Source organism: Poecilia formosa, unplaced genomic scaffold (genome assembly GCF_000485575.1).
Source record: "Poecilia formosa unplaced genomic scaffold, Poecilia_formosa-5.1.2 Scaffold111, whole genome shotgun sequence".
Taxonomy (NCBI): domain Eukaryota; kingdom Metazoa; phylum Chordata; class Actinopteri; order Cyprinodontiformes; family Poeciliidae; genus Poecilia; species Poecilia formosa.
In genome coordinates, this window is record NW_006800050.1 from 148,255 (window position 1) to 173,738 (window position 25,484).

A 25,484-nucleotide genomic window follows, 5' to 3' on the forward strand; every position below is an offset into this window, starting at 1 on the left:
CACAGCCTCTGCGGCCCACGCGGGTCTGAGCGCGGGGGCCCTCCTCTCCGAAAAGTCAAATGTCAGATGTCGTCCATCCCCCGCTCGCAGAAAGAAAAGCACCCAGCGCTGCGTCGGGAGGAGAGGAGCGCCGGGCAGGAGGGAGGCCCCACGTCTCGGCACGGCGATGGAAAAACATCATTACTATGCTTATTCTGCTTTGGAGCGCTGCTGCTGTCATGGCAACCAAATTACTAACTACATTCCCAAGCAAAAGTATTCATACCCTGTGGATGTTTATTTTTTCACCTTTTTTTTTACAGCTTACAGCCACAAACTTGTAAGTTAGAAAGTAGTTTTGAAGTGGAAGGAAAATGTGTGGCCTGCTTTGTATTCAGCAGCGTGTAGACCCAGTTTCTGCTGGAATTGTAGCATTTTGGAGAATTTCTATACCAGATTTCCACATCTAGATGCTGAAAACATTGTCCTGTGCAAAATAGCTCAGTTGGATGGTGAGAATCTGGACATCAGTTTCAGACTGGGCCAATCTAACACTTATACACGCTTTGTTCTACGTCAGGGTTGCCCAAAGTGTGGCCCGAGGGCCACCTGTGGCCTGATATTGTGCAGCCCCCGAATGCAGTTCAAGAATGATACAAATGTGAATCATTACGAACATAATTTCCTTGTAATGGAAAATGTTACACAACGTTATTTGTCTTTTATAACCAAGGCTTATTAATGAAAAGAACGACGTCTATCCAGAGACTTTTAATGAAAAGTCTATTTTACTGCATCAGTATCAACGTTTATTCAATTCATTAAAACTTGGCTAAATATAGAAGGCGTCTTAAAAGAAAGTGTCCCTTCTTTTACAATGCTTTTAAAAACGAAGGATTTTGCAAACGCGCAAAATCCTTTCCACATTTTGGATCTACGACATCCCTTTCCTACAAAAAGGGTTTTGGTTTTGGCTCGTGAATACTTACAGTGCAACGATTTTGGCCAACGTGACTAAAACTTTGGAAAATGACCAAATCATTGTTGTCCTGCTGGAAGATGAACCTTCACCCCACTATGGAGTCTCTAGCTCCCTCTACATTTCCTTTAACTAACCCTCTGATGCTGAGAAAAAACCCTTCCCCAGTAAAGGTTGTGTTTTAGCTGCCTATTTAAAATCATTCAAACACCAAATATATCTTAATATGCATTAATACGCACAGTGGAAACCGTCTTAGCACAACAGCCAATCAGCGCCAAGGAAAATGAATGCCGCTCCTGGATTGGCTGCTTTGCAAAAACAAGCTAACAGCATGCTAAGTAGCCTTTTGCTTAAATAACTCAGTATCCCAAGCACAATTTGAGGATATATCAACTTTATAAGATATTATAAAACATGTTTCGTGAAAAAATGCACAAAATGGTGAATTTTTGGCAAATAATTTGAAGTCACGATCCACAGAAAAACCCATGAGAACTGAACTGCAAATAGATGGGGCTTCGCTGTAATAGCAGCGTAATACCCTGCAGATATTGCACTGTAAACAGTCCTTTTCAATATTTATATCCCACACACTCATCTTATGATGATGACACATTTGAAAATATGAAGCGAATCCAGTCCAGTAAATACTCTGAGCTAAATCTACATTTACGATAAATTCTTCTGCCACTTTCCAAATGCTAAATCCACTGTAATTCATGGGCCTTCATTCAGTTTCTGTCGTTTCTGTTCTAGTCGGTGACCAGGCAAGAACCAGATACATTTATCAATCGGCGCTGGAAATAGCTCGACAGCTAACACATTTAGCAACACATTAACAATGATGATGACTAGAACTTTTGGGAAAATAATAGGGATTATCACAGGTCCAGGCTAATCCCTATCCAGCAGCTACTTAATCAGGTAAGCCTTGAAAGCTGCAGTAATGGTCCACCACTGAGCCAGATTTCTACACATAGTTCATTAAGGTGAAAAGCCTCCCAACTGACATTTCCTCCTATATTTATTTCTGTCGAGTTTAAAAACATGAAGAACCCCCCACCCGCGGACGCCGCCAACTTGGCCTGCCGGGGCTGATTAAAGAGGATGGAGTAATTACTCTGCAGCAGTGGCTTTCAGGAGCGTTATGATAATGCCTTCTGAAAACAGGTGGCTGCAGCGCGCTCGTGATAAGTTGGACCGACGCCTCGCAGCGTCGCAAAACAGGCAGCTGAAAACAAATTACCTCACACCTACAGCCTGCAGCCACGTTCATGCTTTGTATGTACACAGCAGCCGGCGTCCTGTGTTGTCACAACACTGATGCATTACCAAAAAAAAAAGAGAAAAAAACAAAAAAAACAAACAGCGCACTTCTGGAAACTCAGAGGGTGGATTTACTTCCAGGAGCTACGGCCGGCAACGCCTTTTGGATCCGGGCTCTCATGTCAACTGACAACCCGCTTCTAATGTCTAATCAATAACTGATTAAGATAATTGCAGAGCTTTACTAAGCACTGCAGCATTGTAAAGTCAAGAGAGTCGGACTGTGCATCACAACCAGAAACAGAAATGAATTTTTTGGGGGGAGATTTTAAGCGAGAGAAGCTCAATCTACGACTGAGAGAATCTGAACATCAGTTCTCATGCTGCGTCCTCTGCTAGCAGCAAATCAGAACGGCAATTATCTGACTAATCCATTATTCCGTGGATTAATCGGATAACAAAATAGCAAATTTCATTTAGCCATTCAAACCTTTTTTATACATTAGAAATATGTTAAAAGGTGCAAACAAATATTTCAATTCTGTTTTAAAATAATAAAAAAAACATTTTAATGCCTAAAATCCAATAAAATAAGTACCTTTAACATCAACATGTGGAAAGCTCAGTGCTTTCTGCTTGATTTAACATCAACTGACAATATTCTGGGTTAAACGATTATAACTTAATAGCAAAAGTTGCTTGATGAGAGATTATTTTCCTTTTTTTTCTCCACAGAATTTGGTGGGGGTGTTTAGGGTAGAACACAATTACAGACAAGATTTTTTTTTTATCTTAAATACATAATCTATATATTTTTTTGGTGTATTTTTGGCTTAATTGCTGATTTGAGTATGTTCTTCTATTAGCAAATGGCCTCTTTTTGGGTTTCTATAGTCCAGTAATAAATCGTTAACTGGACTCAGTGGACAATTATTTCAGTAACCGATTAATCACGATTAATCATTTCGGCCCTACAACAAACAGGACTTCTTATGATTAAGACTTGAGGTATTTCACTCCTGCCTGCATCTATCTGCTGAAAAAAAAGGTATCTCCAGGGCATGATGCTGCCACCGCTACGTTTTTCTCTCCGCTCTCCAACTATGCAGCACCTTGAGTTAAGATTACTGCATGCAAATAATTGTGGTCTTTTGTGGTCTTAATGTTACCAGGTCAAAACATGGAAAAGTTCAAGTAGGTATGAATACTTTCACAAAGCACTGTAGCCAATGCGACCAGTCCAAGCTTCCCAGTGAAACCGTTTCATCTCTTTATAGCCGAATCTTGTCAAATCCATTTTTCATTAGCCTTCACGTTGCTGGAGACTGTACGGGTATGATCTCTTAAAAAATTCATAACAAAAGCACCCCAGACATTCTGTGGATCTCTCAACACTCACTCCACCCACCCACCCTCCGCTTTCCACCAGAAATGTGGCCAGAACAGAGCCGCTCGCTGCTGACTCCATCCACTAAAGCTTCAGGATTGCCACTAATTTCCCCCTCTTGATGAGCTATTGGCTCGAATCGTTTCGATCGATGAGCTCAGCCCAAATAAGAAAAATATCTCCCTCAATTCGCTGATGTGGTCCCTGCACATGCCTGTTGTGGTGCGCAGGGCAGAAACTGGAGTACTGATCCGCAGCTAGAGCTGGATCAAACAAACACACACAGATTCTGTCATCCTACTTTGCTCTAGTCATTCAGTGACGCATTAATAGCTCATATCCTTGTGCATGAATTGTCTCAAAGTTAAAAATCTGCAGCCTTTAAGTGAAACGAGGCTGGGCGAGCTGGGTAGGTAGGGTCGAACTGATTATTATCTTTATTGCATTCTTATGGTAGACTGCAAAGGTGGAATGTCAGACCTGTAAACACAGAGGCAGGAAGAGCCACCCCATGTGGCATGAACAGTGAAAGCAACCCCCACAACCAAACATACATCGAGCAAGCAGGATTGTGCAATTGTTAAAACGGGAGAGATAAAGCTTTGTTTGATGGTGCATGCACAATAAAGACAAGGGGGGGAAGAGATCGCTTTTGGTGCTGATTGCAATGTCTGATCTGCATGCATACTGTGCACCAAATGCATATATACATATCAATCCAGACCGTCAAGCTGCAGGCTGCGCGGTCACATGGAAACGCTTCGTTTAATTTGAGGGTATTCTTATTTTTATAATAGATAAACATGTATGTGTGAGATTCTTGCAGGCTGAAGTTCTCCTCACTTCCTAGTTTACAGCTGCTGTCACAGCTCGGCTAACACCCTTCTTCCTCCATAAGCCAGCGAACAATTTTTCGACTACATTTTTTTTTTTTTTTTTTTGCCGCTGCGACGAAATTCTTCCAGACACGCAGAGACCGTAACACATAAATAAAATAAAAATAAATCCCACTTACATTTCACCACCCTGTCCGTCGTAGATAACTTGGGCTCATCATTCGGCTTGTTTTCGGACATTTCCAGTGTGATATGAATTTAAAGATGTGTAAATATATATGAAAGGAGACTGAAAACGGGTCCCTGCGTTGCTCTTGCCGAACAACTCTTCGAGTGTGTCCGAGGAAAAGAGACCGCAGTGATCTCACCCGGGTTCCTCTGAGCGGCCAAAAATACTTGCAACGGGGGGTTACAGTTTCACTGCAGGAGCTGGAGGAGCTGTTAGGAGCTGCTCTGTCTGATTTACTGTTACTCTGAGCCAAGTTGCCTGGCTCAGCGCAGTGTGCACTCGAACGTGCTGACGCCTCAAGGCCCGCCCCCCGAGGCTTCCTATTGGTGGAAGAGCCACTGTTGTCTTTCACGCTCACTTTTATCGAAAGATTTTCTTCTCTCTCTCTCTCGTTCTTTTATCATTCCAACTGCTGTGAATAACCCGCAATAAACTTAACACAAACAAGGCAAGGAGTGTCGTTTATCTCTGGATGTTGTTATCGAGAGAGCCATTCTCGACGTTTTGAGTTCATTTGTGAAACAAGAGTTTGACTTTAATCTCGACAGTCAGTTGGAAGGAGTTGTACAATATAGCTCCTAATGTTCAATAAACAAACCATTTTGCTGGCTATTACCACAGCTACTACAACTTCCTAATAATCATTATTATTAATATTAATAATAATATTAGTAGTAGTAGTAGTAGTTTTTTTATTTAATTATATTTTTTGTAGTAATAGCAGTTGGCAACATTCTATATGTATAATCCATTGTATGCCATAGTTCTAGTTAGTAATAGTTCATGGTATTTATGATATATGCAATTTTGAAAATAATTTCTTTTAATTTACTTACATTTTTTTATGAAGCTAAACTGAATCAGAATTTATATAAGACATATACTAAAAGTAATATATTTGCCACTACTACTGCTTGTAATAAAATACTTTTCCTCAATCTCTGATCAGAGTTAAAGCTCTGATTTCAACCTTTAAATCGTTTAGCCTTTCTGGCTCATCATAGGAGCAGTTTCTCATTCCTGCCAACATATTGCAAATCCTTTTTGACATGCATCAGTTGCTACTGTGCAGTTCTCTACCATCTTATATCGTTTTCAGCCATGCCATTCAAAATGAAGCGTACTTCTGAACAGTCGCTCTCTATAAAGCTAATAGTCTTCATTTCAATTCTTGAGTCACGACAGGCAAAAATGTTGAACTAGACGTCAAAATCGGTCATTTTTATGCATTTCTTCATCGTTATATCATGAGGTAAACGAGTACAAGACCCTCAATTTGTGTTTCACATTCTTTACAGCATGTGCTCTTTGCCATGCTAATTTGTTTACATTGTTGCGAAAAAGTACAAACATATTGTACATTGGAACTGAATGTAAACAATCCTGATATTCCAGTTCAAATCCGTTTGCCAGCTGTGGGTTCATGGGATTTCGCTCGTTGTGACATCACTGGTTTCAACTAAAGTTTCACACACTCCTCCTCACCGGTGAAAGCTGAGGTTCACCTGGCAGTAACTGTTTAATTATGGAAACATTTTCAAGGAGGACTGACGAAGAAATGCATAAATCCGACACATTTTGACAACCAGCTGAATGTTTTTGTTTGTTACGACTCAGGCAATGGACTGAAGACTGTTGGTTGACTATTCAGCATGCAAAAGTGTAGTTCCTTTCCACTTTTCAGTGAAAATTATATAAAGCAGTAGATAATTACATGGTAGCAATTGATTCATGTCCAAAAGGATTTGCAGTCTGTTGGAAGGAATAAGAACTGACTACTAAATGTTGTGGAGGTTGAACTAAAAGTTATGACAATCTTAATTGATCAGTGAAATGCACCAAAGCAATGGAGAAAAATATAACTATGCATTTCAAAGGATTGTGGAAGTAATGTTTAGAAATGTCTTGAGCATTTTCAGGTCGTGTTACCAAGATCAAACCAAGACCTCGCGAGAGTGAACTGTCATAATGAAAACATGACATGACATTTCACTATCTCGTTCATAAACAATGACTTCAGGACTTTCCTGACACCGACACTTTCATTGAAATACATGCTTGCTTTTGAGGAATGAACAATTCACTTTGACCAAGTGACTCACATTGGAGGTTCTTAACTGGGTTTTGCAGTTTAATTGTTTTGAGAAAATGCACTAGCAGTTGTGCAAATGTTGAGAGAAATGCACCAACAAAAATTATTTAAAAAAAAATACTATCATTATTATACTTAGCATTACATCTTTACTACTTTTACATTTGAAATATTCTGAAAATCAACTTCTTTATTTCTATTTTACCTTTTGCATGTTTGTTAATTAATTCAGGAAAACATTTAACAAAATTTCAAAATCTAAACAAGAAAATAAATAAATACTATAAATGGATAAGTATCAAATTACTACTAATAATACTAATACTATAACAATATTAATAAATACAATTATTTTTAATGTTTTAAGAGTCAAATACAAACTTTTAAAATTGTACACATAATAAATCGTTATGATAGGATTAAGTGGCTGATAAAATTAGATTTCACAGAAGATGTCAGAAAGTTACACACCAGAAACAAGATTACAATAATTGTGGATGTTTTATTTGTTCTCTCTAGCACCACCTTGAGGACAGATCAGTACCTTGTTTGGCAGACACTCTTGAATTGAGGCTATGACAAAAAGGAAAAGTTATGTTGTTCTTTTAAGGTCTTCCAGTTAGATGGCACAGATGAGATACAATTTACTTAGTTACTAGTTATCAGGTAACTATCGACCCAACCTTTGGTTCAGGAGGAAATGGGAAGGTGTTCTCCGGGATCTTTTAAAGAAAACACTTCTTTTTCCCACAAGAACATAAAATATAAACTTAAGACGTATTCCCAAATTCAACAACAAAAGAAACGGACCAGGAATAGTTATAAAAATAACCATGATGTTAATATGGTTGCAGTGATGCAGTTCAATTATTTACTACAGCTAATTTGATGATCTAATGAAAACTCCAGACGCTTATCAGTCAGATAAGACCAAAAAAAACTTTTTTTAATGATAAAGCAATTATTGACGACCTTCTTCTTGTAGAGTCAAGAAAAGATGATCACAGACTGCTGCGATCATCTATATTTCTTAAATACAAACAGATCAAATTCATATATATAGAAATAAATAATCAAATCAGTTCAAACTCGCTACAGTCATCTATCAGGAAGCTCAAGCTCCTCTCTGGTTTCAAACAGAGGGAAGCTTTATAGAGATTTTAATTTCCTGCAGGACTTTGCACCTGGCCACCCTGCTAAAAGTATGACCACATGATCATTTAATGACCATGATGTAATTCACGCAAAAGGAGCCCCAACCGAGTGATTACTGCACAGTCTGTACAGATAAGATATCTTTATTCCCGTTATTGACCAGGTGCAGGTTGGTTCAGGTGAATTACATCCCAAATAAAATTACCGCATACACACAAAAAAAAAAAACAACTGAATTTGAAAAACACAAAAATATTTCAGTGTTGCACATCTTGTGTCATTTCTTCCAGATAAAATATATTTTTTTTAAAACAAGTGGTGTGGGGTTTTAACTTTTCCCTTCCTGAGGGGAGGAGCTGAAACGGAGCGCTGCGTTTTTAAAAAAATATTCAGGGCTTTTCTAACACAACAGGAACTCTTCCAGGGAGCCGATTGGTTTCTCTGCAGACCCGATAAGCCTCTGGAGGGTTTTCCTGAGCAGCCGCTGAACTATGCACACATTACATTAGGTCAATATGCTCTCGATGGAGCAGCGGTGGGGAGTTTGAGAGCAACTTTAGAGCAAAATATTCATGAGAATCCTCTGGAAATAAAGCCTCTGCTTCATGTTCTTCCTCAGCTGCTTGGTATTTGCCCCCCAGATAAGGTCATCACCATGCAGCACATGAGTTGTCAACAAGCTGACATTTCTGTAATAATATCCTGCTTTAGCTGCTTCTGGTGGAAAAAGTGATACTTTATTGCCAAGGGCATGCTTTAGAGCAACTGTCTGAAATTAAAAAAAGTTAGAGCAAAAACCCTTCCAGCCCCAAAACATCCAGAAAAATAAGAGTTCAAACATCCAATTCCTCAAAAAAAAAAAAAAAAAAAAAAAGATAAACAAAACTCTACAAAATAAACTGGGACTAACAATAACAGAACTACTCAAAAACATGTTGCCACCGTGTGTCACAATGTGACTCTATGTATCTATTTTAATCAATACAAACCCACAAAACAGCTTTGTCAGTTTTCATGGCTCCATGAACACGATTACGATTCAAAATGCCTCCATATCTTCTCTGCTGGCACCACCCTCAGGACAGCATTTGCAGTTTCACTCTTATTTTCATTGGTAACGCCGTGACCAGCGCCACATTTATGTTTGTCTTTACGCCACCACCTTTGGCGGCTGTGACGACGAGCCGTACAAGAAGGGATCTGTTCAACCGAAGCCGCCACAGATTTGAAAGATTTCACCGTGACGGACAGCGTGACAGGCGGACCTTGTGTGATTTTCATTACGCATCGGTCGATGCATAAAACCAGTTGGAGATTTGCGTAAAGGAGACCTCGCCTCTCACGCTCGTGCTCTCCCTCCAGTCGCCCTATAAATAAATGGTGCCAAACTGGTATAAGCAAAGACATTGCTGCTGCAGCGGTTAATGAAGCACCGAGTTTTACATTTCCCTCAGTGGGTGTAAGCGTGCGCGTCCGGGTCGACGCGCCCCCTTTTAACTATTCTTGCACTGGAGACATTTTCCACAGATCATTAGCTGCAGCACGTCTCAGCTTCTTTTGGATGCAAAGTTAATTAAACTCGTGTCTGGACTGAGACTCGGGCTCTTTATTTTCCTGGTAACCTGGTGTCTGAAAGGCAGTCACCTTTGTTATTTGCCATTTTCCCTTGTTGCATACACTCCCACCTATTCTGTCTGCATGGAAAATACAGTAGAATAACAAGCAGAGCTCTAACTGTGGGCTTCAGTTTCAGTATTTGAATTTAACCAGGTTGGAAATAAAAATTNTGCTGGAAGATGAACCTTCACCCCACTATGGAGTCTCTAGCTCCCTCTACATTTCCTTTAACTAACCCTCTGATGCTGAGAAAAAACCCTTCCCCAGTAAAGGTTGTGTTTTAGCTGCCTATTTAAAATCATTCAAACACCAAATATATCTTAATATGCATTAATACGCACAGTGGAAACCGTCTTAGCACAACAGCCAATCAGCGCCAAGGAAAATGAATGCCGCTCCTGGATTGGCTGCTTTGCAAAAACAAGATAACAGCATGCTAAGTAGCCTTTTGCTTAAATAACTCAGTATCCCAAGCACAATTTGAGGATATATCAACTTTATAAGATATTATAAAACATGTTTCGTGAAAAAATGCACAAAATGGTGAATTTTTGGCAAATAATTTGAAGTCACGATCCACAGAAAAACCCATGAGAACTGAACTGCAAATAGATGGGGCTTCGCTGTAATAGCAGCGTAATACCCTGCAGATATTGCACTGTAAACAGTCCTTTTCAATATTTATATCCCACACACTCATCTTATGATGATGACACATTTGAAAATATGAAGCGAATCCAGTCCAGTAAATACTCTGAGCTAAATCTACATTTACGATAAATTCTTCTGCCACTTTCCAAATGCCAAATCCACTGTAATTCATGGGCCTTCATTCAGTTTCTGTCGTTTCTGTTCTAGTTGGTGACCAGGCAAGAACTGGATACATTTATCAATCGGCGCTGGAAATAGCTCGACAGCTAACACATTTAGCAACACATTAACAATGATGATGACTAGAACTTTTGGGAAAATAATAGGGATTATCACAGGTCAAGGCTAATCCCTATCCAGCAGCTACTTAATCAGGTAAGCCTTGAAAGCTGCAGTAATGGTCCACCACTGAGCCAGATTTCTACACATAGTTCATTAAGGTGAAAAGCCTCCCAACTGACATTTCCTCCTATATTTATTTCTGTCGAGTTTAAAAACATGAAGAACCCCCCACCCGCGGACGCCGCCAACTTGGCCTGCCGGGGCTGATTAAAGAGGATGGAGTAATTACTCTGCAGCAGTGGCTTTCAGGAGCGTTATGATAATGCCTTCTGAAAACAGGTGGCTGCAGCGCGCTCGTGATAAGTTGGACCGACGCCTCGCAGCGTCGCAAAACAGGCAGCTGAAAACAAATTACCTCACACCTACAGCCTGCAGCCACGTTCATGCTTTGTATGTACACAGCAGCCGGCGTCCTGTGTTGTCACAACACTGATGCATTACCAAAAAAAAAAGAGAAAAAAACAAAAAAAACAAACAGCGCACTTCTGGAAACTCAGAGGGTGGATTTACTTCCAGGAGCTACGGCCGGCAACGCCTTTTGGATCCGGGCTCTCATGTCAACTGACAACCCGCTTCTAATGTCTAATCAATAACTGATTAAGATAATTGCAGAGCTTTACTAAGCACTGCAGCATTGTAAAGTCAAGAGAGTCGGACTGTGCATCACAACCAGAAACAGAAATGAATTTTTTGGGGGGAGATTTTAAGCGAGAGAAGCTCAATCTACGACTGAGAGAATCTGAACATCAGTTCTCATGCTGCGTCCTCTGCTAGCAGCAAATCAGAACGGCAATTATCTGACTAATCCATTATTCCGTGGATTAATCGGATAACAAAATAGCAAATTTCATTTAGCCATTCAAATCTTTTTTATACATTAGAAATATGTTAAAAGGTGCAAACAAATATTTCAATTCTGTTTTAAAAAAAAAAAAAAAACATTTTAATGCCTAAAATCCAATAAAATAAATACTTTTAACATCAACATGTGGAAAGCTCAGCGCTTTCTGCTTGATTTAACATCAACTGACAATATTCTGGGTTAAACGATTATAACTTAATAGCAAAAGTTGCTTGATGAGAGATTATTTTCCTTTTTTTTCTCCACAGAATTTGGTGGGGGTGTTTAGGGTAGAACACAATTACAGACAAGATTTTTTTTTTATCTTAAATACATAATCTATATATTTTTTTGGTGTATTTTTGGCTTAATTGCTGATTTGAGTATGTTCTTCTATTAGCAAATGGCCTCTTTTTGGGTTTCTATAGTCCAGTAATAAATCGTTAACTGGACTCAGTGGACAATTATTTCAGTAACCGATTAATCACGATTAATCATTTCGGCCCTACAACAAACAGGACTTCTTATGATTAAGACTTGAGGTATTTCACTCCTGCCTGCATCTATCTGCTGAAAAAAAAGGTATCTCCAGGGCATGATGCTGCCACCGCTACGTTTTTCTCTCCGCTCTCCAACTATGCAGCACCTTGAGTTAAGATTACTGCATGCAAATAATTGTGGTCTTTTGTGGTCTTAATGTTACCAGGTCAAAACATGGAAAAGTTCAAGTAGGTATGAATACTTTCACAAAGCACTGTAGCCAATGCGACCAGTCCAAGCTTCCCAGTGAAACCGTTTCATCTCTTTATAGCCGAATCTTGTCAAATCCATTTTTCATTAGCCTTCACGTTGCTGGAGACTGTACGGGTATGATCTCTTAAAAAATTCATAACAAAAGCACCCCAGACATTCTGTGGATCTCTCAACACTCACTCCACCCACCCACCCTCCGCTTTCCACCAGAAATGTGGCCAGAACAGAGCCGCTCGCTGCTGACTCCATCCACTAAAGCTTCAGGATTGCCACTAATTTCCCCCTCTTGATGAGCTATTGGCTCGAATCGTTTCGATCGATGAGCTCAGCCCAAATAAGAAAAATATCTCCCTCAATTCGCTGATGTGGTCCCTGCACATGCCTGTTGTGGTGCGCAGGGCAGAAACTGGAGTACTGATCCGCAGCTAGAGCTGGATCAAACAAACACACACAGATTCTGTCATCCTACTTTGCTCTAGTCATTCAGTGACGCATTAATAGCTCATATCCTTGTGCATGAATTGTCTCAAAGTTAAAAATCTGCAGCCTTTAAGTGAAACGAGGCTGGGCGAGCTGGGTAGGTAGGGTCGAACTGATTATTATCTTTATTGCATTCTTATGGTAGACTGCAAAGGTGGAATGTCAGACCTGTAAACACAGAGGCAGGAAGAGCCACCCCATGTGGCATGAACAGTGAAAGCAACCCCCACAACCAAACATACATCGAGCAAGCAGGATTGTGCAATTGTTAAAACGGGAGAGATAAAGCTTTGTTTGATGGTGCATGCACAATAAAGACAAGGGGGGGAAGAGATCGCTTTTGGTGCTGATTGCAATGTCTGATCTGCATGCATACTGTGCACCAAATGCATATATACATATCAATCCAGACCGTCAAGCTGCAGGCTGCGCGGTCACATGGAAACGCTTCGTTTAATTTGAGGGTATTCTTATTTTTATAATAGATAAACATGTATGTGTGAGATTCTTGCAGGCTGAAGTTCTCCTCACTTCCTAGTTTACAGCTGCTGTCACAGCTCGGCTAACACCCTTCTTCCTCCATAAGCCAGCGAACAATTTTTCGACTACATTTTTTTTTTTTTTTTTTTGCCGCTGCGACGAAATTCTTCCAGACACGCAGAGACCGTAACACATAAATAAAATAAAAATAAATCCCACTTACATTTCACCACCCTGTCCGTCGTAGATAACTTGGGCTCATCATTCGGCTTGTTTTCGGACATTTCCAGTGTGATATGAATTTAAAGATGTGTAAATATATATGAAAGGAGACTGAAAACGGGTCCCTGCGTTGCTCTTGCCGAACAACTCTTCGAGTGTGTCCGAGGAAAAGAGACCGCAGTGATCTCACCCGGGTTCCTCTGAGCGGCCAAAAATACTTGCAACGGGGGGTTACAGTTTCACTGCAGGAGCTGGAGGAGCTGTTAGGAGCTGCTCTGTCTGATTTACTGTTACTCTGAGCCAAGTTGCCTGGCTCAGCGCAGTGTGCACTCGAACGTGCTGACGCCTCAAGGCCCGCCCCCCGAGGCTTCCTATTGGTGGAAGAGCCACTGTTGTCTTTCACGCTCACTTTTATCGAAAGATTTTCTTCTCTCTCTCTCTCGTTCTTTTATCATTCCAACTGCTGTGAATAACCCGCAATAAACTTAACACAAACAAGGCAAGGAGTGTCGTTTATCTCTGGATGTTGTTATCGAGAGAGCCATTCTCGACGTTTTGAGTTCATTTGTGAAACAAGAGTTTGACTTTAATCTCGACAGTCAGTTGGAAGGAGTTGTACAATATAGCTCCTAATGTTCAATAAACAAACCATTTTGCTGGCTATTACCACAGCTACTACAACTTCCTAATAATCATTATTATTAATATTAATAATAATATTAGTAGTAGTAGTAGTAGTTTTTTTATTTAATTATATTTTTTGTAGTAATAGCAGTTGGCAACATTCTATATGTATAATCCATTGTATGCCATAGTTCTAGTTAGTAATAGTTCATGGTATTTATGATATATGCAATTTTGAAAATAATTTCTTTTAATTTACTTACATTTTTTTATGAAGCTAAACTGAATCAGAATTTATATAAGACATATACTAAAAGTAATATATTTGCCACTACTACTGCTTGTAATAAAATACTTTTCCTCAATCTCTGATCAGAGTTAAAGCTCTGATTTCAACCTTTAAATCGTTTAGCCTTTCTGGCTCATCATAGGAGCAGTTTCTCATTCCTGCCAACATATTGCAAATCCTTTTTGACATGCATCAGTTGCTACTGTGCAGTTCTCTACCATCTTATATCGTTTTCAGCCATGCCATTCAAAATGAAGCGTACTTCTGAACAGTCGCTCTCTATAAAGCTAATAGTCTTCATTTCAATTCTTGAGTCACGACAGGCAAAAATGTTGAACTAGACGTCAAAATCGGTCATTTTTATGCATTTCTTCATCGTTATATCATGAGGTAAACGAGTACAAGACCCTCAATTTGTGTTTCACATTCTTTACAGCATGTGCTCTTTGCCATGCTAATTTGTTTACATTGTTGCGAAAAAGTACAAACATATTGTACATTGGAACTGAATGTAAACAATCCTGATATTCCAGTTCAAATCCGTTTGCCAGCTGTGGGTTCATGGGATTTCGCTCGTTGTGACATCACTGGTTTCAACTAAAGTTTCACACACTCCTCCTCACCGGTGAAAGCTGAGGTTCACCTGGCAGTAACTGTTTAATTATGGAAACATTTTCAAGGAGGACTGACGAAGAAATGCATAAATCCGACACATTTTGACAACCAGCTGAATGTTTTTGTTTGTTACGACTCAGGCAATGGACTGAAGACTGTTGGTTGACTATTCAGCATGCAAAAGTGTAGTTCCTTTCCACTTTTCAGTGAAAATTATATAAAGCAGTAGATAATTACATGGTAGCAATTGATTCATGTCCAAAAGGATTTGCAGTCTGTTGGAAGGAATAAGAACTGACTACTAAATGTTGTGGAGGTTGAACTAAAAGTTATGACAATCTTAATTGATCAGTGAAATGCACCAAAGCAATGGAGAAAAATATAACTATGCATTTCAAAGGATTGTGGAAGTAATGTTTAGAAATGTCTTGAGCATTTTCAGGTCGTGTTACCAAGATCAAACCAAGACCTCGCGAGAGTGAACTGTCATAATGAAAACATGACATGACATTTCACTATCTCGTTCATAAACAATGACTTCAGGACTTTCCTGACACCGACACTTTCATTGAAATACATGCTTGCTTTTGAGGAATGAACAATTCACTTTGACCAAGTGACTCACATTGGAGGTTCTTAACTGGGTTTTGCAGTTTAATTGTTTTGAGAAAATGCACTAGCAGTTGTGCAAATGTTGAGAGAAATGCACCAACAAAAATTATTTAAAAAAAAATACTATCATTATTATACTTAGCATTACATCTTTACTACTTTTACATTTGAAATATTCTGAAAATCAACTTCTTTATTTCTATTTTACCTTTTGCATGTTTGTTAATTAATTCAGGAAAACATTTAACAAAATTTCAAAATCTAAACAAGAAAATAAATAAATACTATAAATGGATAAGTATCAAATTACTACTAATAATACTAATACTATAACAATATTAATAAATACAATTATTTTTAATGTTTTAAGAGTCAAATACAAACTTTTAAAATTGTACACATAATAAATCGTTATGATAGGATTAAGTGGCTGATAAAATTAGATTTCACAGAAGATGTCAGAAAGTTACACACCAGAAACAAGATTACAATAATTGTGGATGTTTTATTTGTTCTCTCTAGCACCACCTTGAGGACAGATCAGTACCTTGTTTGGCAGACACTCTTGAATTGAGGCTATGACGAAAAGGAAAAGTTATGTTGTTCTTTTAAGGTCTTCCAGTTAGATGGCACAGATGAGTTACAATTTACTTAGTTACTAGTTATCAGGTAACTATCGACCCAACCTTTGCTTCAGGAGGAAATGGGAAGGTGTTCTCCGGGATCTTTTAAAGAAAACACTTCTTTTTCCCACAAGAACATAAAATATAAACTTAAGAAGTATTCCCAAATTCAACAACAAAAGAAACGGACCAGGAATAGTTATAAAAATAACCATGATGTTAATATGGTTGCAGTGATGCAGTTCAATTATTTACTACAGCTAATTTGATGATCTAATGAAAACTCCAGACGCTTATCAGTCAGATAAGACCAAAAAAAAACTTTTTTTAATGATAAAGCAATTATTGACGACCTTCTTCTTGTAGAGTCAAGAAAAGATCATCACAGACTGCTGCGATCATCTATATTTCTTAAATACAAACAGATCAAATTCATATATATAGAAATAAATAATCAAATCAGTTCAAACTCGCTACAGTCATCTATCAGGAAGCTCAAGCTCCTCTCTGGTTTCAAACAGAGGGAAGCTTTATAGAGATTTTAATTTCCTGCAGGACTTTGCACCTGGCCACCCTGCTAAAAGTATGACCACATGATCATTTAATGACCATGATGTAATTCACGCAAAAGGAGCCCCAACCGAGTGATGACTGCACATACTGTACAGATAAGATATCTTTATTCCCGTTATTGACCAGGTGCAGGTTGGTTCAGGTGAATTACATCCCAAATAAAATTACCGCATACACACAAAAAAAAAAAACAACTGAATTTGAAAAACACAAAAATATTTCAGTGTTGCACATCTTGTGTCATTTCTTCCAGATAAAATATATTTTTTTAAAACAAGTGGTGTGGGGTTTTAACTTTTCCCTTCCTGAGGGGAGGAGCTGAAACGGAGCGCTGCGTTTTAAAAAAAAAAATATTCAGGGCTTTTCTAACACAACAGGAACTCTTCCAGGGAGCCGATTGGTTTCTCTGCAGACCCGATAAGCCTCTGGAGGGTTTTCCTGAGCAGCCGCTGAACTATGCACACATTACATTAGGTCAATATGCTCTCGATGGAGCAGCGGTGGGGAGTTTGAGAGCAACTTTAGAGCAAAATATTCATGAGAATCCTCTGGAAATAAAGCCTCTGCTTCATGTTCTTCCTCAGCTGCTTGGTATTTGCCCCCCAGATAAGGTCATCACCATGCAGCACATGAGTTGTCAACAAGCTGACATTTCTGTAATAATATCCTGCTTTAGCTGCTTCTGGTGGAAAAAGTGATACTTTATTGCCAAGGGCATGCTTTAGAGCAACTGTCTGAAATTAAAAAAAGTTAGAGCAAAAACCCTTCCAGCCCCAAAACATCCAGAAAAATAAGAGTTCAAACATCCAATTCCTCAAAAAAAAAAAAAAAAAAAAAAAGATAAACAAAACTCTACAAAATAAACTGGGACTAACAATAACAGAACTACTCAAAAACATGTTGCCACCGTGTGTCACAATGTGACTCTATGTATCTATTTTAATCAATACAAACCCACAAAACAGCTTTGTCAGTTTTCATGGCTCCATGAACACGATTACAATTCAAAATGCCTCCATATCTTCTCTGCTGGCACCACCCTCAGGACAGCATTTGCAGTTTCACTCTTATTTTCATTGGTAACGCCGTGACCAGCGCCACATTTATGTTTGTCTTTACGCCACCACCTTTGGCGGCTGTGACGACGAGCCGTACAAGAAGGGATCTGTTCAACCGAAGCCGCCACAGATTTGAAAGATTTCACCGTGACGGACAGCGTGACAGGCGGACCTTGTGTGATTTTCATTACGCATCGGTCGATGCATAAAACCAGTTGGAGATTTGCGTAAAGGAGACCTCGCCTCTCACGCTCGTGCTCTCCCTCCAGTCGCCCTATAAATAAATGGTGCCAAACTGGTATAAGCAAAGACATTGCTGCTGCAGCGGTTAATGAAGCACCGAGTTTTACATTTCCCTCAGTGGGTGTAAGCGTGCGCGTCCGGGTCGATGCGCCCCCTTTTAACTATTCTTGCACTGGAGACATTTTCCACAGATCATTAGCTGCAGCACGTCTCAGCTTCTTTTGGATGCAAAGTTAATTAAACTCGTGTCTGGACTGAGACTCGGGCTCTTTATTTTCCTGGTAACCTGGTGTCTGAAAGGCAGTCACCTTTGTTATTTGCCATTTTCCCTTGTTGCATACACTCCCACCTATTCTGTCTGCATGGAAAATACAGTAGAATAACAAGCAGAGCTCTAACTGTGGGCTTCAGCTTCAGTATTTGAATTTAACCAGGTTGGAAATAAAAATTCCTTTACAAATTACCTCTGTTAAAAAAAACAAAAAAAAAAAACAACAACAAAAAAAACACTAGAGCTTTTTCATTAAACTGCACTTCTCCTTTCAACCAGTCATGATTATTTGATTATTTCCTGGAAATGTACAACTTGCCGGAAAAAACCCCTCAACTTTCCAAGGTATAGAAACAGCAAAATTTAACTTTTTCCACAAGGTTCTTTGGTTGGGACAAACCAATTGTAGAGTGGAAACTAAAACTCCCTTCCCAGAACATTATTTTACATGATTTCAAAACTGGATTATCCAATTAGCTGAAACCCAAAGGCATTTAGTTGCACTACTTTTCATTTAGGGGTATCAAAGCAAATGAGGCAGAATATTAATGCTCTATCTCAAAGGTTTGCAACCTTTAAAATCAAGAGACATTTTGCCTTCAGTCCAGCTAAATAAAATTTTAGAGCCACAAATAACAGACTGCCTATAATTTTTGTTAAATATTTACTATAGAAAATGTGTTTTCACTTTTAAAGAATCATAATTTTATTTCCATTTTTAGGTTTAAAAAGAAACTTTCGCAGTAAAGGGGTGGATACATTTTCTTTTTTGCAATGTTGATATTTTTAGAAAATGATAAGAATGCTGTATTTCCTTTAAAGTTCCCATATTTATACCATCGTTTCCAACCTAATGATAAAATTATTCCATCAAAAGAAACATGAAAAGCCCTTGTGTTTGTTACATAATTATTTAAATATAGGAGTTATTTCCGTATTACTTTTTTTGCTAATGTTATTACCTGGAAATTAGGCAACATATTTCATCTCACTCTGTTACAAATCAAATAAAATTTAAAAGCGTTAACATATATAGTGTTAAAACCTGTCCTGACTGAACAGGCCAGGGGTCGGGATCCATGCTGTCCTAAAAAAAAAACAAAAAAAAAACCTCATTTAGTTCACTGCAACGTAGCAGGAAACACCCACTTATCTGAACTGCTCCTGACATAACAATAGCTGTCCTGTTCTGATGTTACTGAGAAGTAAGACCTGCCAACGGGAACAGCTCTGCAGAAATGAGCCGCACAGGTAAGGGACCTTTCATATTAACAGTTTATCATCCAATTACAGCACGTATTAAGTAATGAAGGAGATTAACGTTGTGATGTGCGCGAGTCTTGATCGCAAATGACGGGTTGGTGAGGGATAATTGGGGTTTCTGCTGCTCAAGTACGAAGGGAAACTGTCGGGCATTCCCACAGAGAAACTGCTCATCATCTACGAGACGGAGGCGAAGCAGTGGGCCACCTACCTCCAGTCAGCCTTCACCGGGCAAATCCCTGAAGATGGCATCTGCTGCTACGACGTCAACACGCTGTCCAGAAAAGACGACTTTGTCGAGTTGTCTCGCTACGCCTGCAAGCTGCTGATCCTTTCCAAGGGGATGCTGGAAGGTCTTCACCAGAAGAGGGGCTTCTTCCTGTCCAGGGTGCTGAGTCCTGCAGCCTGTGTGGCGGTTCTGCTGTGTGGCGTGGACAGTCTGACCCCGCTGCTGGACCAGGTGCCCATCAACGCTGACGAGTGCCTGCAGATCTCCTGCGAGCAAGACGCTCCAGAGTATGTGTGCAACGTGATGGATATTATACGAAAAGGTACAATCCAAAAAAAAATCACTCACTTTTACTCCAAGTTGGTTAACAAAACATAGGTTGTTTTTTTTTTTTTTAGATTAATCATAATAAGGAAGATTTAGTATCTCTAGAAATTGACGATAGAAAACACCTGACATTTTCTGCTTCAACTCAATGCTCACGTTAAATCAGTTTAGGTTGACTTTTGAATAGCATTTAGAAGTTCATCAGTCATGTGCAAAGCAAACAACAATTGCAACAATACATAAAAGAACCAGAAAACAGATTACAATCTATTACATTGTAAAAGTTTCTGAAACAAAATGAACAATGCAGGTAAAACTAAATTTCTCCACCTGTGTTTTGATAGAGAGGCTAGATTTCATTTACAACAGAAAAGTATAGTTTGCATGATTACAGATCTTTAAAATAAAGGCAAATAGGTTTTTAAAATATTCTCGATTTGAGGATCTAATAACTGCATTCTATATTATTTGAGGTTTAAAAATATACATTTGAGGCTAATAAATGCTATTTTACAGGGGGGGGGGTAAAAATTTTACCTTCACGATTATTTCAATTTTAGATCACAGGTTCACATTGTATTGCTTTTCATTTCTGGCATGAAGTAAGAGTGTAAAAACGCTTTGAGTGCCACTTAGTGTTTTATTTGGATGTAAACCAAATAACATCAGATGTAAATTAACAGGAGGGCATGTGTGCTTGTCGATTACCCGTTTTTCATTTCCAACACAGGCAACTCAAGCCACAGTAAAATATTTGAAACTTGCTGTTCTCTGAAAAATTATTCATAATTTTCCTGAAAATTAGGTGATTTTAGGGGAAAAGACTGTATCTGTTCTCATCTGCTCCATCAATCTCTCCACCCTCAATCGTCCAAAGTACAATTTGTCTAAAATCCAAACACAGAGGAGTGGGTTTGTGTTTAAACAGGGTGTGTTAGGAGGAACATTTGATGCAAATACGGCTTTCACTGATTACTCATTGCAAGATATCCAAATTCAGTAGCACTTTACCTCACTCCACTGCAGTGATACAGTGAAGTGTTTCAGACTGGGCGCCCACGAACAGTTATATTTTAACTCGGGAGTAGTTCTGCTTTTGACACAGATGGATGTTGTTTTTTAAATACTGTACCTAATGTAACTGGAGAGGACATCTGTTCAGTTTATGTCTAAAAACCTTGTACAAAGTGACTATTGAAGCAATTAACTTCCTTGTTTTGTGAGCAAAGCTAATAGCAGAATGCTAACAGGATCCAGTCTGAACTAAAAGTCATTTTCTAATAAATCTCTTAAAATCTGTTTTTTGTTTTTCTTCTTCTTGGTGTAAAGTTTCTGACGAGCTGCAGTCAAGTCCAGTTATGCTAATAGCTATAGGCTACTATCAAAGCGCTAACCATCGACACATGTGACAACTACCGTTAGGCTAATAGTGAGATACAGTAGTACAGTATTTAATGCATCCAAGCACTAGAGGAAGATGTTGGTAGATAAATACTGGACAGGATTAAATATGTCATTGCTTTACCAAGATATAAAACACTGTAAGGCAAATAATTACCGTATTTTCCGGATTATAGAGCACACCTCACTATAAGCTGCACCCGCAAAGATTTAATTTAAAAACTGGAAACGAACATATATAAGCTGCAACGGGCTACAAGCCGCTGGTATCTCCGCCGCTCTCGGTTTTTCAGGACGCAGCCCTGCATCACAAAACGCCGAATTGAAAACATTTCTCCGTGCCTGCTGCTAGCATGTGCTTGCTCTAAATGAAAATTAGCACTTTCTTCTTTGATTTCCAATTCTGACTTCTAATGATTCACTTCCTGCAAAAAAGCCCCCTGGTGGTTGACGAAAAATCCACAGAAAAGTCGCACTGGGCTATAAGCCGCATGGTTCAAAGTGTGGGTTAACAGTAGCGGCTTATTGTCTGAAAAATACTGTACCTAATTTAAACTAATTTGACTATGTTTTACGTGCTTGCTTTCCTCTTTCAGACTGCCCCAGAGCAGATGTGGTTACAGTGTAGTAGCTTGCCACAATCAGTATGTGAATGTGTGAATGATTGAATGTAGTGTGAAGCACTTTGGTGTCCTCGGGATTAAATACAGGCCATGTACCATATTATATTTGCACATCAGGGCTTGTTATAAATCCGCTACTTTCCAATTTAAAAATGTTAAAAGTAGATTAAATACCAGCCTCTGAGTACAAAACCATTAAACTCAAAAGTCAAGAAATCATGAAGTAGTTTGACTATCTTCAAATGTCCACTTCAGTCTTTCAAGAAACAAAAGAAATAATCAACCAATCTTCCCACGGAAATATCTGGAATCAACATAAAACAGAAAGGACAACTGACAGCTTTTATCAAGTAAACATGGGGTGAAAATGATCACTGAACTGCACCCTTCCTATATATTTTGGCACTTGTTACAATATGTTTGACCGCTGATTTATAGATATTACTGGAATAAAATGTCTGCTAATAAAAATAACTCATACATCTATGAGGGAATAACCGCTTTGTGCATGTGGCTGCTCCAAATTGGCTCCAGGTATCTAAACACAGTTTGCTAATCCATAACATTCTGCACCAATCCTTTACAGGTGGATCAGCAATGGCAGCAAATGCGAACCCCATGACACACAGACCATCTGGATCAGAGCAGAGGGACGAGCAGATGCAGTCATCTCGAGCCTACGGGGTCAAATCCAGGGTTGTTATCGTCCCCTCAAGGGTTCCCTGTGGGGTGAGCGAAGACGCTTCTCCGGAAAGACGTACGTTTATTCAGAAAGCAGCCATAACATCGACTAACACAGCAAGCCCCCGTACTGTCCTGTCTGGCAGAGCTCCTCGGAGGTTTTCATACTCCTGAAAAACGACTCGGCAGCCTGCGACTGCGAGGTCGAGTTCAAGGCAGAGAGGAAGATAGAGAGAGTGAAGCCTGTCTGCTGGAGTGAGCGCATCCTGTGTGTCAGTACACCAGGTAGACAACAACACGTGATTAATGCATGACTGGAATAAAAACTTTTCAGTTGTTCTGTTTTTTTGTTGCCTGGTTGTTACTCCTGCATGTTTTCTGCAGCTGATTTTCCTGCTGGAAATGTGAGTGTGACTGTCTACAGTGGTGGGAAAACCCTTACCAGCTCTAAACTGCAGTACTACACAAGAATTGAAGAACTCACCCATCTTCTGTCAAGTGTGGCAGACCCTGTAGAGTTCATGTGTCAGGTAAAACCTTCACCTGCCTTTTATTTAAAGAAGAACTTATCTTAGACTATAGCTGTGGACCAGTATGAGGATTCTGGAAGCACAATCTTCCTTTAAATGCATTTTTTTAATTATAATGATGCCACATATTGCTTTTTGATAGACAACAGTTAATTATCAGTGCTTGGATTCATGAGAAGTAGTGAGGCTTTTGTCCAGGCTGGCTGTGGAAATACTGAGAGCAGATCTTTATTTGCTATATAAATAAAGTTTACTTACTTACTAAAATCTGCAACAGGCTACCTGGGTGTTTTTTGGGCAATCAAGTCCTTATACAGCTCTGGAGAAAATGAAGAGCCCTCTGCACTGAAGCCCATTGAAAACCTCCTGGTTATTCCACCAAATATTTATTTCTGAACTCTTTCTGAGTTAAAACATTACTTTTGTTGTTTCTAAATGAATGTGAATTTGTTTTCTTTGCATTATTTGAGATCTGAAAGCGCTGCATCTTTTTTGTTATTTTGACCATTTCTCATTTTCTGCCAATAAAAACTAAATTTTTGCCTGGAATTTCAGAGACATGTTGTCAGTAGTCCATAGCATAAAAACACAATGTTCATTTTACTCAAACATATACATATAAAGAGTAATATCAGAGAAACTGATAAGTTTAAGTGGTCTCTTAATTTTTTCCAGAGCTGTATGTATCAAAACTTAAACGAATATATGTTTTGTTGTTTTGTTTCCTCAAAAGATAATTGCTGAAGTTGTCTATTAATACATTTCTGGTCTGTATAGTATGATCTAATACTGCAAGCTAAAAATTAAGAGCTGGAAATGAAACTTGCGTACTTGTACCATCAAACCAATACTAAAGTTTTTGTTAGATTTTTTTTTTAATCTGAAACTTATCATAAACTCACAAGTCACATAAAAATATTCATATATCCAAATAAGTTGCGTCAATGCAACTTTTGTATCGTAAACAACTTTTACAGGACACACACACACACACACACACACACACCTACACACACACGCAAACACACACACACACAAACACACACACACACACACACACACACGCAAACACACACACACACACACACACACACACACACACAAGGTAATTTTGTAGGGAAAGCTATTTCACAACAGCTGATTTATAGTCGGCGGAAATGTACAAATAAAAAATAAATAAAAGTAAAAAAAGAAAACAGAATTGAATGAAAACATGTCTGATGTTTAGACAAAGTGCTGTTTTCTCTTGGATTGAGGGGAGAGCAGGTTACATCTGTCTTTCAGTGTTGAACACTTGATTTGATTAGGACAGTTTTGCTGAAGCAGCAAACTTAAGCAATGAAAGGGGAAGAATTTACAAACTAAAAGTGAGGCAGGACTTTAATGCTGGCACGGTGAAGTTAAAGTTGGCATTTTTATTTGCTCTCTAAATGGATTTCCAATACCACTACCACTGTTTTATGAGTCGGTGCATCTAACCCAAGATTTATTCTGGGAGTTACATCTGCCCTTAATAGAAAAGTTGCTGTTTGAGTCATAACTCAACACAGCATTGTAAACTTTGTTTGCGTTGCAGGCTCTTCAGGCTTGCTCTGTGGAAAAGTTGGATCAGAAGTTGTCTTCCATGCTGCTGGAGCTGATGCCCACAGGAGGCTTTCAGGGACTGCAAGTAGAAAACACGCAAGAAAGAGGTACAGCGAGTGCTGCTTAGTCAGCAGAGAGTGAGAAAAGCCTGGACGTGTAGGACTGACATCAAATTTTATTCAGACTTTGAACATCAAAAGAATCTCTAAAACACACTGTGTGACCAAAAATGGATTTAGCTAGAAGACAGAGCCATACCTACTAATTATTTTGTTACGGCTGGTAAGAAGCTACCAAAGCAGAAAGCAGTTTTTATGTCTTTAGACAACCATCACAATTAGGTTACGTGACAATGTCAAGATTTATCTGGGTCAAACCGAGAAAGAGTGAATCAGGAAACATGGAACATCAGGAAACAATGTGATGGAACATTGTTCCATGGAAACATTGTTCCTGATGGAACATTGTTTCCTGATGGAACATTGTTTCCATGGAAACAATCAGGAACAATTGTTTTCATGGAAACATTGTTCCTGATGGAACATTGTTCCATGGAAACATTGTTCCTGATGGAACATTGTTCCATGGAAACATTGTTCCTGATGGAACATGAAACATTGTTCCTG

The 25,484-nt window shown here is 39.0% G+C and overlaps 2 protein-coding genes across 4 annotated transcripts in view; one reads left to right on the plus strand and one right to left on the minus strand.

The window, feature by feature from the left end:
• The window catches only part of LOC103143385 (serine/threonine-protein phosphatase 2B catalytic subunit alpha isoform), a 101,918-nt gene extending 96,968 nt beyond the window's left edge, over nt 1-4,950 (minus strand). For 2 of the 3 annotated variants that reach the window (XM_007559902.2, XM_007559901.2), the window contains exon 1: nt 4,630-4,949. In XM_007559902.2, coding sequence (XP_007559964.1) covers nt 4,630-4,690 — 61 coding nt within the window. In that variant the 5' untranslated portion in view covers nt 4,691-4,949. Of the gene's footprint in view, nt 1-4,629 lie in introns of all 3 variants that reach the window. The other variant, XM_016675224.1, reaches the window with a different exon arrangement.
• A 13,576-nt stretch (nt 4,951-18,526) lies between these two features.
• LOC103143425 (B-cell scaffold protein with ankyrin repeats) overlaps nt 18,527-25,484 on the plus strand; it is a 20,491-nt gene continuing 13,533 nt past the window's right edge. The window contains exons 1-6 of the mRNA XM_016675214.1: nt 18,527-18,565; nt 19,614-20,034; nt 22,650-22,792; nt 22,891-23,029; nt 23,129-23,274; nt 24,851-24,965. Coding sequence (XP_016530700.1) covers nt 18,527-18,565; nt 19,614-20,034; nt 22,650-22,792; nt 22,891-23,029; nt 23,129-23,274; nt 24,851-24,965 — 1,003 coding nt within the window. The remainder of the gene's footprint in view (nt 18,566-19,613; nt 20,035-22,649; nt 22,793-22,890; nt 23,030-23,128; nt 23,275-24,850; nt 24,966-25,484) is intronic.